The sequence below is a fragment of the Bos javanicus genome, chromosome 9 (genome assembly GCF_032452875.1).
Source record: "Bos javanicus breed banteng chromosome 9, ARS-OSU_banteng_1.0, whole genome shotgun sequence".
In the NCBI taxonomy this organism is placed as follows: domain Eukaryota; kingdom Metazoa; phylum Chordata; class Mammalia; order Artiodactyla; family Bovidae; genus Bos; species Bos javanicus.
The window spans coordinates 74,193,888-74,207,351 of record NC_083876.1 but is presented as its reverse complement, the minus strand read 5'-3'; the positions used below and the strand labels follow the sequence as shown (position 1 = coordinate 74,207,351).

Below are 13,464 nucleotides of genomic sequence, written 5' to 3'. Positions count from 1 at the left end.
TCCAAGGACATGGGGCTTCCTGGAGGGGACCTGGAGTGGGCAGGCCAAGGAAAGCTGTGGCCTGGCTCCTTCTGTTGCTCCACCCGTCATGGGCAGGGAGGCCACAGGGCCCCCAACCAGGCTCGAGTGAGATCACTGGGACCTCACCTCACAGTGACCACATTGGCCGACTCCATACGTCACTTAAACTATGTGTGTTTGCATTTATATGGCCGTATCTGTGTGTGTCAGCAATCTCAGACTGCCAGCCAGGGAGCTAAGCCATATCAAGCCCAGGAGTGTTTGCCTGGCAGAGATGAGTCTGGGCCTTCTTGGCTTGCCTCACACAGTTCTGCATCTGGAATGCCAGCTTTTGTCAGGGATGCTGACCCTAGGAGGGGTCCCTTGAATTTCCAAAGAAGCAGGTTCTCCCTCTTAACAAACAACTGCCAAGAAACCACCACCTAGAGGGGCTTCCTGTGGTGTGCCCTCCATCAGCAAGGTCTGCTGGTTTTGACCTAGTTCTTTGGGATCATAGAACTGCTAGCAGTGTTGAGGTCTGGGAGAGCCTGGGTCATATTAAGCTGCAAACTTGGCTGGTTCTTTATTTCCAGGTGAATGGGGGCACCAGTACTTGTGAGAGGAGGTCAGGGGCAGAAGCCCCCTCCAGTTCCTGCCCTTTAGGGATTAATGTGTGTTAGCGAGCTTTCCTTTTGGAATGCAAGTGTCCAGGCCAAATCTTTCAGCTACTCAAAGACTTGAATCTCTAAAATCAGATGCCGGTGGTACCCAGGGGCTAGAAGTCTACGTTGGGAAGAAAGGAGGAGGGAGATTCAGTTTTACAGCTGGGAGGAGGGCATTTCTTGAAAAGGATAGAGCAGTTGGATAACTTCAGAAGGCAGCCTGAAGGCATGCAAGGGAAAAGACTGTATAGTTTAGTCTCCCACATGCCATTTCCCTGGTTTAACCATTTCCCTGGTTAAAGCTGGTCTATCTAGATGCAGCCAGGATCCACTCAGTTAGTCTTTTGTGCCAAAAGGAAAGAAGGAAGATGAGAGAAAATGGAAAATCAAGCAAAAGGCTCTGGTTTGGATACCAGGTCAGACTTCTGCTTCCAAGATCCATTTCTCCCCTGCACTTCACAAATGGCTTCTTGCCATGGAAGGAAGCAGAAAGTGTTGCGCTTGATATAATTCCGTTCATTCAATTAAACAAAATCATTTATTTACTGGTACCTGATAATGTTAAGACTAGGTAAATATCATTGAGCTTCAGATGAATATATGAGTTTAGGTTGTAAAAAGAAGTCAAGCAAGATTTAATAGGCTTGAGGTAAAGTAAAGATACTTATTTCTCAATTTTTGTTAGTGCTATAGTTAACATAATACACTTTTGTATTAAAGGAATAGTTTTAGACATTGCAAAAGTATGATAGTGATCAACATTACATCAAGCCACAAAATGTGGTAAATTCTTACTGCATGCAGCTACCCAGGGGGGCTACTTTGTGGTGAAACAGATACCAAACAAGGAGAAACGAGATATTATCAACGTACTGACATGAAACCCAGATTTTTTTTACTTGCTTGGAAACCACTTAAAAATTTCATGTGTCTCAAGGTTTTTAATAAACTAGGTCACTGCTCTAGCTTATACCATGGGGGATACTCCTTCTCAGATGTGCTAAAATGATTGATTGTATCCTTAGTGTTTTAGAGCAAGGATAATGACGTCTGTTTGTTGTTGTTTACCTGAAGCATAAAGTGCCTGTCGTGTACCTCCTCCAGTCTTAGGTCTTTATTGTGGAGGTGAGCTTTCAATCTGGTCAAAAATTCATTCTGTCTGTTGATGTCTGTTGCCAAGATCAAGGAGCCCAGCTGCTGTTCAATATCCTGTCTGCATCCACAGAATGAAAGAGAATGAAAGAGAAAACACACACACAAAGCAAATCCCTTTGAGCAGAGTGATTGATTCTGTCATCATCAGGTGGCTTGTTTTCTCATTTCTGCCTCTGATACTGTTTATTACTCAGAGTCCTGGTCCCTTGCAGGCTAAGCGTGATTCTCTCACCCACCATCATTCTGTCCTTAGATGGGAGGTATGCCAAGGACTGAACAGAGTGACTGAAACCTTGGGTGAACAAAGTTGTGGCAGTTTATACATTCCCACAGTTCCTATGGGTGGCAAGATCGGAAGCCAACTAGAAATGTATGCTTGAAGGAGGTCACAAAGACTCACAGAATCAAGCATTTGGATTGTGCTTTTTAATAGAGCTCACACCAACTCAAACCTTAAGACTTGCATGGGGAGAGAAAGGGTATAATAATAGTAATGAAGCCAATAATAGTGACTGATTCTATGGAATGGAAAGATCCATCAAGGAAGCAAAATGGATAGGCTGGAAAGAGATACCGGAACTACAGAAGAGTCACAGTAGATTAAGGTACCATTAAAAAGCAGTGTTCACGCAATATATTGGTCAACAAATGGTATACAGACAATGGGATGTTTTGGAACAGTAAACCAAATTAGGGCTTTCATGCATGGGAGAAGGAAATGGCAACCCACTCCAGTGTTCTTGCCTGGAGAATCCCAGGGAGAGGGGAGCCTGGTAGGCTGCCGTCTATGGGGTCGCACAGAGTCGGACACGACTGAAGTGACTTAGCATAGCATAGCATAGCATAGCATATCATATATGGAAAGTAACCAATGGGAGGAAAATCCGTATCTATTTTTAAAATTCACCTTTAAAAGTGAAGTATGTTTGGATAGAGTGCACAGAACATACACAAACAGTTTAAGGGATAAATTATAAAATAAACATCTTACAATCACCGCCTAGGTCAAGATCATTGCCTGCCAGTACCCCAGAAAGCCCTCATTATGTCTCTTATCCAACCCCACTTCTCCTCAACCCCTGAAGCAACTACTATCTTGACTTTTGTTTTAATAATTTCCTTGCTATTGATAATAATTTTACCACCTGTGCATGCATGCCTAAATACTATGGTTTAACTTTAACTGCTTGTTCACTTTAAGTTATGTGGTAAGTATCAGTTTGTGACTTGCTTTTTTTAGCTTAATATATTTTTGAAGGTCAGTTAAGTTGATGTGTGAGCTGTTGTTCATCCATTTTCATGATTAGATTATATGCCAATGTAGGACTGTACTTCAATGTATTATCTGTTCTACTTTTGATGATCACTTGAGTAGTTTCTAGTTTTTGACTACTATGAAAAAAATGACACAATAAATACCATTACACACCTCCAATTATATATTTGTAAAGTTTCTCTAGGGACTATGTCCAGGAATAAAATTATTGGATCACAGAGTATGTTCTTCTTCAATTTCTTAGATATTGCTGATTTTAAAACAGTTGTATAAATTTACATTCCAAGCAGTAATAGATGAGCTTCTCATTGCTTTACAGTCTTACCCTTTACATTTTTTTTTGCCAATTTGCCAATATCATGCAACTCATTATAATTTTAATATGAATTGCCTTGATTACTAATGAGGTTGGACATATATTCATATGTTTATTGGTCATTTCTATTTCTTTTTTTGTGAAATTTCTTTTAGTCTTTACCTACTAGGGCATTACTGGGACAAATGTGGTTTGACAAAAGAACAGATCATTTTGTTTTTTCCTGTCTCCTTCTCTTTCCTTCCCTTCTCCTTTTCTCTTTCTTTGGCTTCCTTGAACTTCACCTCCTCATTTCTCCTCCAAACTTGATTTGTTACTCTAGACTTTAGTTCTTTTTGCACTTAATTCTTTCAATCTTTGCAATATATTGTTTTCATAAAAGGCATGAATTTTTATTCTCTGTATAAGGATTGATTTTATTTGGTTCCAGTGGGTAAAGTGTTATCAGAATTGAAGTTCCTTCCACGAATTTCACACTCCTCTGGGTGCTAGGAAATAGGATAAGATAGGAGCAGAGGGCCAGGGGTAAATCAGTGCGCCCAGAGCATCCTGCTGCTTGACCAAGAAACACCACAGGGCCCTTGACCTTGGTGCCCCTCTGGAAGATGGTACAGGAATCTATTTACTTGTTCCCGCCTTGCTACCTCGGGTTCTGTGCATTTGAATGAAACAGATAGGAATTGGTGGTGGCCTGGGAAGACAGTGCAGAGGCTAAATTAAGGCCAATATGGTGCAGCAGCTAAACTGAGGCCAGATGGAAATGAGGCCGTGGTCTTGGATTTAATAGACCTCGGCCTAAATATCCAGCCTAACAAACAGTGGACCAGGAAACTAGTATTTCCACTTCTGTTTAAAATGCAAGAAACATAGGTAAATTCCTGGTGGAAAAAAAATGGCTGGGGCCCATTCAGTCTCTTAACAAAAGATGTTTTAGAACAGAATTTCTGACTTCTCCTTTTACTAAGATTGGCAATGACAAAACACCCTTTATTGAACAAGGCTTCAGTCTCGCTTGGGAACTCCTGTGTTCCTTCTTGATAAATATTTATTATTTGGATCTACACAGGAGGACAATTTTGCTAACATAAAAGACAGGAGTTTGGCAAAGCACAGCACTGAGGCTGAAGAGTGTGAAAGCTGAGAACTGTTTATTATCTCTTTTCCTGACATTAGGTCCTACACTCTCCAGGCCCTTTCAGAGCTCACAGGGACTCTGGTTTCTGGGTTGTTGTAACTGACACCATGTCTCCTCCGATAGGCGACTAAGGGAGTGTGGGCCGGAAGCACTGCTGGCTGGCTCCCTGCCATTCACCCCGGGGGTCTCAAGCCAGAGAGCACACGGCTTATCTCTAATGTGTGGACATCGGTATGTTTCATCTCTAGGTCACTTACGTCATTTCCTTTGGCAAGTGAGCCAGAAGCCTTGATTCTCGAAGCATGCCGATTGTAGATCGCCAGTGGTGATTCTCCAGCACAGACATATTCTAGAAAGAAAGAAAATTAAAACTATAAACGGGGGAGAAGCCAGATACTGATCTCTCGCTGAACACAGCTCTGTGGAGGCCAATATTTTCCCTCCGGCCAGTTCATACCGGAGGACACAGAGGCAGAGCAGAAATGAAAGGCAAAATAAAACAACTGCAGTCTATTCTCAAGGCTGTAATAATCATGGGGGAGTGGCAAGACCCTGCTGCCCCTCCAGGGGAGGGCTGAATGAGGGTCTATTTCTAGCGGCCGCAGTCCTGCCTCTGCCCCTATTTTTGAAAACTCCTTCAGGTAACACTCATTGTAGAAGAAAGAAAGAGAGGCAGTAAAAATAGGTAGTAATGGATACCCTAGGGCTATATGCATAATATAATCCAAAATCATACTACTCAACCAAACAGAGGCTGGACTGTCTGCTGCTGCTATGATCTGTGCCCTGCCCATTATCAAAACTGGGAAGAACCTGTTGGGAAGCTGGTGACATATGCAAACTCCTGAATCCCAGTCAATAGATTTGTGGTGATTAATTATTGTGGATACTAAAGTCTAAGAACCGCTGTCAATAATCTTTGTGACCAGTATAATGGCACTTAGCCCATTAAGTCTGGGTTTGAATCTACAGTTGTTTTCTTCTTCAACGATCTTGATATTTCTTTCTTTGTGAGAACCTCTATTATGTTCAGTCTCTCTGTTGACCTTAAATATGCTGCTTGTCTGAACATTTGCTAACCATTTAAATAATGACTATTTATAACAACCTATTGTGTTCTATTCTAAATTAGCAAAAGAATGGCCTCACCACTGATTTCATCCACAGAGAATAAAACTCTTCTAGTCTCCAGGAGGGAGAAGGCAATGACACCCCACTCTAGTACTCTTGCCTGGAAAATCCCATGGATGGAGGAGCCTGGTAGGCTGCAGTCCATGCGGTCGCTAAGAGTCAGACATGTCTGAGTGACTTCACTTTCACTTTTCACTTTTATGCATTAGAGAAGGAAATGGCAACCCACTCCAGTGTTCTTGCCTGGAGAATCTCAGGGATGGGGGAGCCTGGTGGGCTGCCGTCTCTGGGGTTGCACAGAGTCGGACATGACTGAAGCAACTTAGCAGCAGCAGCAGCAGTCTCTAGGAAATCTTTTTCCTTTATTTTCTTATCTGTTTGTTTATTCATCACTTCTTGGCCTTTTGACTAAGATTAAGAGTCTATTCATTCTCCATTTTCTTTCAAGTTTACATTTGTAAACTTACAAAAATATACAGGAAGATAACATTTATTAAAAGTGAAGTTAAGTTGCCAAAGTACAGAAACAACCTAAATGTTCATCAACAAATAAATGGATTAAGAAGATGTGGTATAATGGAATATTACTTAGCCATAAAAAAGAATGACGTTGTACCATTTGCAACAAGATGGTTGGATTTGGAAGGCATTCAGCAATATGTGAACCGTGAACTTCCTGATGTTCAATCTGGTTTTAGAAAAGGCAGAGGAACCAGAGATCAAATTGCCAACATCCGCTGGATCATAGAAAAAGCAAGAGAGTTCCAGAAAAACATCCATTTCTGCTTTATTGACTATGCCAAAGCCTTTGACTGTGTGGATCACAATAAACTGTGGAAAATTCTGAAAGAGATGGGAATACCAGAACACCTGATCTGCCTCTTGAGAAATTTGTATGCAGGTCAGGAAGCAACAGTTAGAACTGGACATGGAACAACAGACTGGTTCCAAATAGGAAAAGGAGTTCGTCAAGGCTGTATATTGTCACCCTGTTTATTTAACTTCTTTGCAGAGTACATCATGAGAAACGCTGGACTGGAAGAAACACAAGCTGGAATCAAGATTGCCGGGAAAAATATCAATAACCTCAGATATGCAGATGACACCATCCTTATGGCAGAAAGTGAGGAGGAACTCAAAATCCTCTTGATGAAAGTGAAAGTGGAGAGTGAAAAAGTTGGCTTAAAGCTCAACATTCAGAAAACGAAGATCATGGCATCCAGTCCCACCACTTCATGGGAAATAGATGGATAAACAGTGGAAACAGTGTCAGACTTTGTTTTTCTGGGCTCCAAAATCACTGCAGATGGTGACTGTGCCATGAAATTAAAAGACGCTTACTCCTTGGAAGGAAAGTTATGTCCAACCTAGATAGCATATTCAAAAGCAGAGACATTACTTTGCCAACAAAGGTTCGTCTAGTCAAGGCTATGGTTTTTCCTGTGGTCATGTATGGATGTGAGAGTTGGACTATGAAGAAGGCTGAGTGCCAAAGAATTGATGCTTTTGAACTGTGGTGTTGGAGAAGACTCTTGAGAGTCTCTTGGACTGCAAGGAGATCCAACCAGTCCATTCTGAAGGAGATCAGCCCTGGGATTTCTTTGGAAGGAATGATGCTGAAGCTGAAACTCCAGTACTTTGGCTACCTCATGTGAAGAGTTGACTCATTGGAAAAGACTCTGATGCTGGGAGGGATTGGGGGCAGGAGGAGAAAGGGACGACAGAGGATGAGATGGCTGGATGGCATCATTGACTCGATGGACATGAGTTTCAGTGAAGTCCAGGAGTTGGTGATGGACAGGGAGGCCTGGCATGCTGTAGTTCATGGGGTTGCAAAGAGTCGGACACGACTGAGCGACTGATCTGATCTGATCTGATCCTAAGTGAAGGACTCCTGTGGTGGCTCAGAAGTAAAAAATCTGCCTGCAATGCAGGAGACTTGGGGTTTTATCCCTGGATCTGGAAGAGCCCCTGGAAAAGGAAATGGCAACCCACTCCAATATTCTTGCCTGGACAGAGAAGTCTGATGGACTACAGTCCATGGAGGAACAAGAGTCAGACATGATTTAGCAACTAAACCACCATCACCACCACCCTAAGTCAAATGAGACAAAGACGGACACTGTAAAATATCACTTATATGTGGAATCTAAAAAAAATAACAACAAACTAATGAAAAAAAAAAAAAAGAAACAGACTCATAGGGAATAACCTAGTGGTGACCAATGAGAATAACCTAGTGGTTACCATCACCAAATGGTCAACACCAAAATCAGACTGATTATTTTCTTTGCAGCCAAAGATGGAGAAGCTCTATACAGTCAGCAAAAACAAGACTGGGAGCTGACTATGGCCCAGATCATGAACTCCTTATTGCCAAATTCAGACTTAAATTGAAGAAAGTAGGGAAAACCACTAGACCATTCAGGTATGACCTAAATCAAATCCCTTATGATTATACAGTAGAAGTGAGAAATAGATTTAAGGGACTAGATCTGATAGACAGAGTGCCTGACGAACTAAAGACAGGGGTTCGTGACATTATACAGGAGGCAGGGATCAAGACCATCCCCAAGGAAAAGAAATGCAAAAAAGCCAAATGGCTGTCTGAGGAGGCCTTACAAATAGCTGTGAAAAGAAGAGAAGTGAAAAGCAAAGGAGAAAAGGAAAGATAAACCCATTTGAATGCAGAATTCCTAAGAATAGCAAGGAGAGATAAAAAAGCCTTCCTCAGTGATCAGTGCTAAGAAATAGAGGAAAACAACAGAATGGGAAAGACTAGAGATCTCTTTAAGAAAATTAGAGATCCAAGGGAACATTTCATGCAAAGATGGGCTCAATAAAGGACAGAAATGGTATGGACCTAACAGAAGCAGAAGATATTAAGAAGAGGTGGCAAGAATACACAGAAGAACTGTACAAAAAAGATCTTCACGACCCAGATAATCATGCTGGTGTGATCACTCACCTAGAGCCAGACATCCTGGAATGTGAAGTCAAGTGGGCTTTGGGAAGCATCACTATGAACAAAGCTAGTGGAGGTGATGGAATTCCAATTGAGCTATTTCAAATCATAAAAGATGATGCTGTGAAAGTGCTGCACTCAATATGCCAGCAAATTTGGAAAACTCAGCAGCGGCCACAGGACTGGAAAAGGTCAGTTTTCATTCCAATCCCAAAGAAAGGCAATGCCAAAGAATGTTCAAATGAAAGTGAAGTTGCTCAGTCATGTTCGACTCTTAGCGACCCCATGGACTGCAGCCTACCAGGCTCCTCCGTCCATGGGATCTTCCAGGCAAGAATACTGGAGTGGGGTGCCACTGCCTTCTCCATTACAATGTTCAAATTACCACACAATTGCACTCATCTCACACGCTAATAAAGTAATACTTAAAATTCTCCAAGCCAGGCTTCAGCAATACGTGAACCATGAACTTCCAGATGTTCAAGCTGGTTTTAGAAAAGGCAGAGGAACCAGAGATGAAGTTGCCAACACTGCTGGAAAAAAAACATCATCGAAACATAATGCCAACATCATCGAAAAAGCAAGAGAGTTCCAGAAAAACCTCTATTTCTGCTTTATTGACTATGCCAAAGCCTTTGACTGTATGGATCACAATAAACTGTGGAAAATTCTGAAAGAGATGGGAATACCAGACCACCTGACCTGCCTCTTGAGAAATCTGTATGCAGGTCAGGAAGCAACTGTTAGAACTGGACACGGAACAACAGACTGGTTCCAAATAGGAAAAGGAATACGTCAAGGCTGTATATTGTCACCCTGCTTATTTAACTTATATGCAGAGTACATCATGAGAAACGCTGGGCTGGAGGAAGCACAAGCTGGAATCAAGATTTCTGGGAGAAATATCAGTAAACTCAGATATGCAGATGACACCACCTTTATGGCAGAAAGTGAAGAAGAACTAAAGAGCCTCTTGATGAAAGTGAAAGTGGAGAGTGAAAAAGTTGGCTTAAAACTTAACATTCAGAAAACTAAGATCATGGCATATGGTCCCATTACTTCATGAGGAAACAGTGGCAGACTTTATTTTTGGGGGCTCCAAAATCACTCCAGATGGTGACCGCAGCATGAAATTAAAAGACACTTGTTCCTTGGAAGGAAAGTTATGACCAACCCAGACAGCAGAGACATTAAAATGCAGAGACATTACTTTGCCAACAAAGGCCCATCTCGTCAAAGGTATGGTTTTTCCAGTGGTCATGTATGGATGTGAGAGTTAGACTGTGAAGAAGGCTGAGCACCGAAGAATTGATGCTTTTGAACCGTGGTGTTGGAGAAGACTCTTGAGAGTCCCTTGGACTGCAAGGAGATCCAACCAATCCATCCTAAAGAAAATCAGTCCTGAAGATTCATCGGAAGGACTGATGTTGAAGCTGAAACTCTAATACTTTGGCCACCTGATGCAAAGAACTGACTCATTGGAAAAGACTCTGATGCTGGGAAAGATTGAAGGTAGGAGGAGAAGGGGCTGACAGAGGATGAGATGTTTGGATAGTATCACTGACTCAATGGACATGAGTTTGAGTAAACTCCGGGAGTTGGTGATGGACAGGGAGGCCTGGCCTGCTGCAGTCCATGAGGTTGCAAAAAGTCAGACATGACTGAGTGACTGAACTGAACTGAACCAGCAGTGAGGAGAGGAAAGGGGAGGGGGCAACATAGGGGAAAGGAATTAAAAGTTACAAACTATTATGTATAAAATAAGCCACAAAGATAGCTTATACAACACAGGGAATAGAGCCAATATTTTATAATAACTATAAATGGAATGTAACCTTAAATTATGAACCAGTATGTTATATACCTGTGAGATACAATATTGCTCATTAATTATACTTCATTTAAAAAAGTGGGGGGGAGTAAAGGGACTTCTGTGTTGGTCCAGTGGTTAAGACTTTGCCTTCCAAAGTGGGGGGTGCAGATTCCATCTCTGGTTGGGGAGCTAAGGCCCCACGTGACTTGTGACCAAAAAACCAAAACATAAAACAGAAGCATAATTGTAACACATTCAATAAAGACTTTAAAAATGAACCACATCAAAAAAAAAATCTTAAAAAGTTGGGGGCAATTGTGTGACTCTGCTTACATTAGATACGAGTCATCAAATGCATGGGGACAGAAAGAATGGCAGTTCCGGGGGCCTGAGGGACTAGGGAATTATTATTTAGTGGGAGCAGAGTTTTAGTTTTGCAACATGAAAAGAATTCTAGAGAGTGATTGTGGTGATGACTGCATAATGCAAATGTCTTCATACTACTGAAGTTAATAGTGAAAGTGAAGTCACTCAGTTGTGTCTGACTCTTTCCAATCGCATGGACTGTAGCCTGCAAGGCTCCTCTGTCCATGGGATTTTTCAGGCAAGAACACTGGAATGGGTTGCCATTTCCTTCTCCAGGGGATCTTCCTGACCCAGGGATTAAACCCAGGTCTCCCGCATTGCAGGCAGACTGTATTCTCTGAGCCTCAGGGAAGCCCTGAACTTAATACTGCTGTACACTAAAAAATGGTCAAGATGGTAAATTTTATATTATGTGTATTTTGCCACAATTAATAAAAAATGAGGGAAAAGGAGCAACGAAAATAGTAGTGGAGAGTAAAGGAGGCTGGTCAGAGACTGAAAAGCATTTCATCATTTCATACCCCCACCCTTCTTGCCACTATATCTGTATCATCCATGCAATGCTCAACTTTTTCAGCAAATGAGAAAAAAGAATCTCCCAGATTGACACAATCCAAGGTCCATTAGGCAAAAACAAGTTCAAGAAAACTGCAACCATTCTTTGTTCTAAATCCAGATCATGATTTCTCTTCAGGACTTTGCAGACTGAATTGATGAGGTAGGGTCTTATTCTGACCCTTTGTACAGGCGGCTCTATTGCTATTCATTTCTTTCCTTGCCAGGGAGTCATTATTCCTTACTCACCACTTGACCAGCTCTGAACCTGTGATGAGATTTTGTTACTTTTATCAACTGGTCTATTATCTCCTTTTGGGCATGAGCCAGACACAACAAAAGCCAATGTTTATGAGAAATATCATGCTAGACTAATTTGTTCTGATTGTAAAGATTTATGAGAGCAGAGAGTGATAGGTTAGTGTGATGTAACAGATGTCCTATCCCTGACGTGACATTTAATTCATCACTTGTGAGCGCTTCCTTCAAGACTAATTCAAGTAGATGTGACATGAGTGCCCTCACATGAGTTTTTCAAGAGGCCCAGAAAACTGTAACAAGACCTAATGATAAATGACGCCATATCCTTGTTGAGTGGAACAAAAGCATCTGGGGAATTGCCTTAGGCATTGTTATTTATGCCAGCCTGACTTAACATCTTCATTAATAATCTTCCTGAAGACAGAATAAAAGGATGCTTGGGAGCTCTTTTGGTGAAACCATATTTGGAGATGAGCACCAGGAAAATGGGAGGAAATGCAAGGGGCTTGGAAGCTGGAACAGAATAAAAGAAAATAGTGCATGCATTACAAATTCTTTCAGGGAGCTGTCATTATAAATAAAAGTATGTTCTGGCCAGAACTGTGTTGGAGGTGAGGGTACTCCAGTGGATTCCAGAGAAGAAGACAAGAAGGGCTGTATAGGGAGGGGGGATTAACATTTCTGAATCACACCTACAGTGTGCCTGGCACTTTACATGATCTCACTGAATTCTCATATAACTGTCTACCGTTTTAATCATTAATGCACAGATAATAAAACCGAGCCTAGACAGCATATTAAAAAGCAGAGACATTACTTTGCCAACAAAGGTCTGTCTAGTCAAGGCTATGGTTTTTCCAGTAGTCATGTATGGATGTGAGAGTTGGACTATAAAGAAAGCTGAGTGCTGAAGAATTGATGCTTTTGAACTGTGGTGTTGGAGAAGACTCTTGAGAGTCCCTTGGACTGCAAGGAGCTCCAACCAGTCCATTCTAAACGAGATCAGTCCTGGTTGTTCACTGGAAGGACTGATGTTGAAGCTGAAACTCCAATATTTTGGCCACCTGATAAGAAGAGCTGACTCATTTGAAAAGACAATGATGCTGGGAAAGATTGAGGGCAGGAGGAGAAGGGGATGACAGAAGATGAGATGGTTGGATGGCCCTCGATGGACATGGGTTTGGGTAGACTCTGGGAGTTGGTGATGGACAGGGAGGCCTGGTGTGCTGTGGTTCATGGGGTCGCAAAGAGTTGGACACGACTGAGCGACTGAACTGAACTGAACTGAATAAAACCCCAGGTCTCTGAGAGGTTACACAATTAGTCAGTAGCTGAGAAAGACCTTAAACCCAGGTGTGCCAGGCATCAAGACCTAAACTTTGCATACCCACACTTGCTGCCTCGCCGGAGTTACCTCTGCTTGGCCACATCCAAGTATTCAGAGGCTTGACATTTATAAACTGAGGAGTGCCTGCTGTTGTACTTAATTTCCCCCCCAATCATCTATAGTTGCTGTTTTCAAAGAGTATGGTTGGGGACTTCCCTGGCAGTCCAGTGGCTGAGACTCTGTGCTTCCAGTGGTTAGGGAATTAAGATCCCACATGTGGTGTGGCATGGTCCTCTCCTGAAAAAGGACCTTTTTGATCTATGGATGATTGTTTTACTTAGATGTTAGTTTCTAAATCCACACTGGAATTCTTGCAACATACCCCCAAATTGGTGTCATTTCAAAAAATCCTATAGTTTGAATATGTTATAAGTTGAGTAGATTTAGACAGTCTTGGGGGAGAATTTATCATTCAGCCACTCTCAGCCCTCACATCTGAACA

The 13,464-nt window shown here is 42.0% G+C and overlaps 1 protein-coding gene across 4 annotated transcripts in view; it reads right to left on the bottom strand.

The window, feature by feature from the left end:
* PDE7B (phosphodiesterase 7B) overlaps window positions 1-13,464 on the bottom strand; it is a 379,394-nt gene that overhangs the window by 14,114 nt on the left and 351,816 nt on the right. For all 4 annotated transcript variants that reach the window (XM_061428070.1, XM_061428069.1, XM_061428068.1 and 1 more), the window contains 2 exons: window positions 4,802-4,893; window positions 1,731-1,875 (listed from right to left, as the gene is read on the bottom strand). In XM_061428070.1, the coding sequence (XP_061284054.1) occupies window positions 1,731-1,875; window positions 4,802-4,893 (237 nt within the window). The remainder of the gene's footprint in view (window positions 1-1,730; window positions 1,876-4,801; window positions 4,894-13,464) is intronic.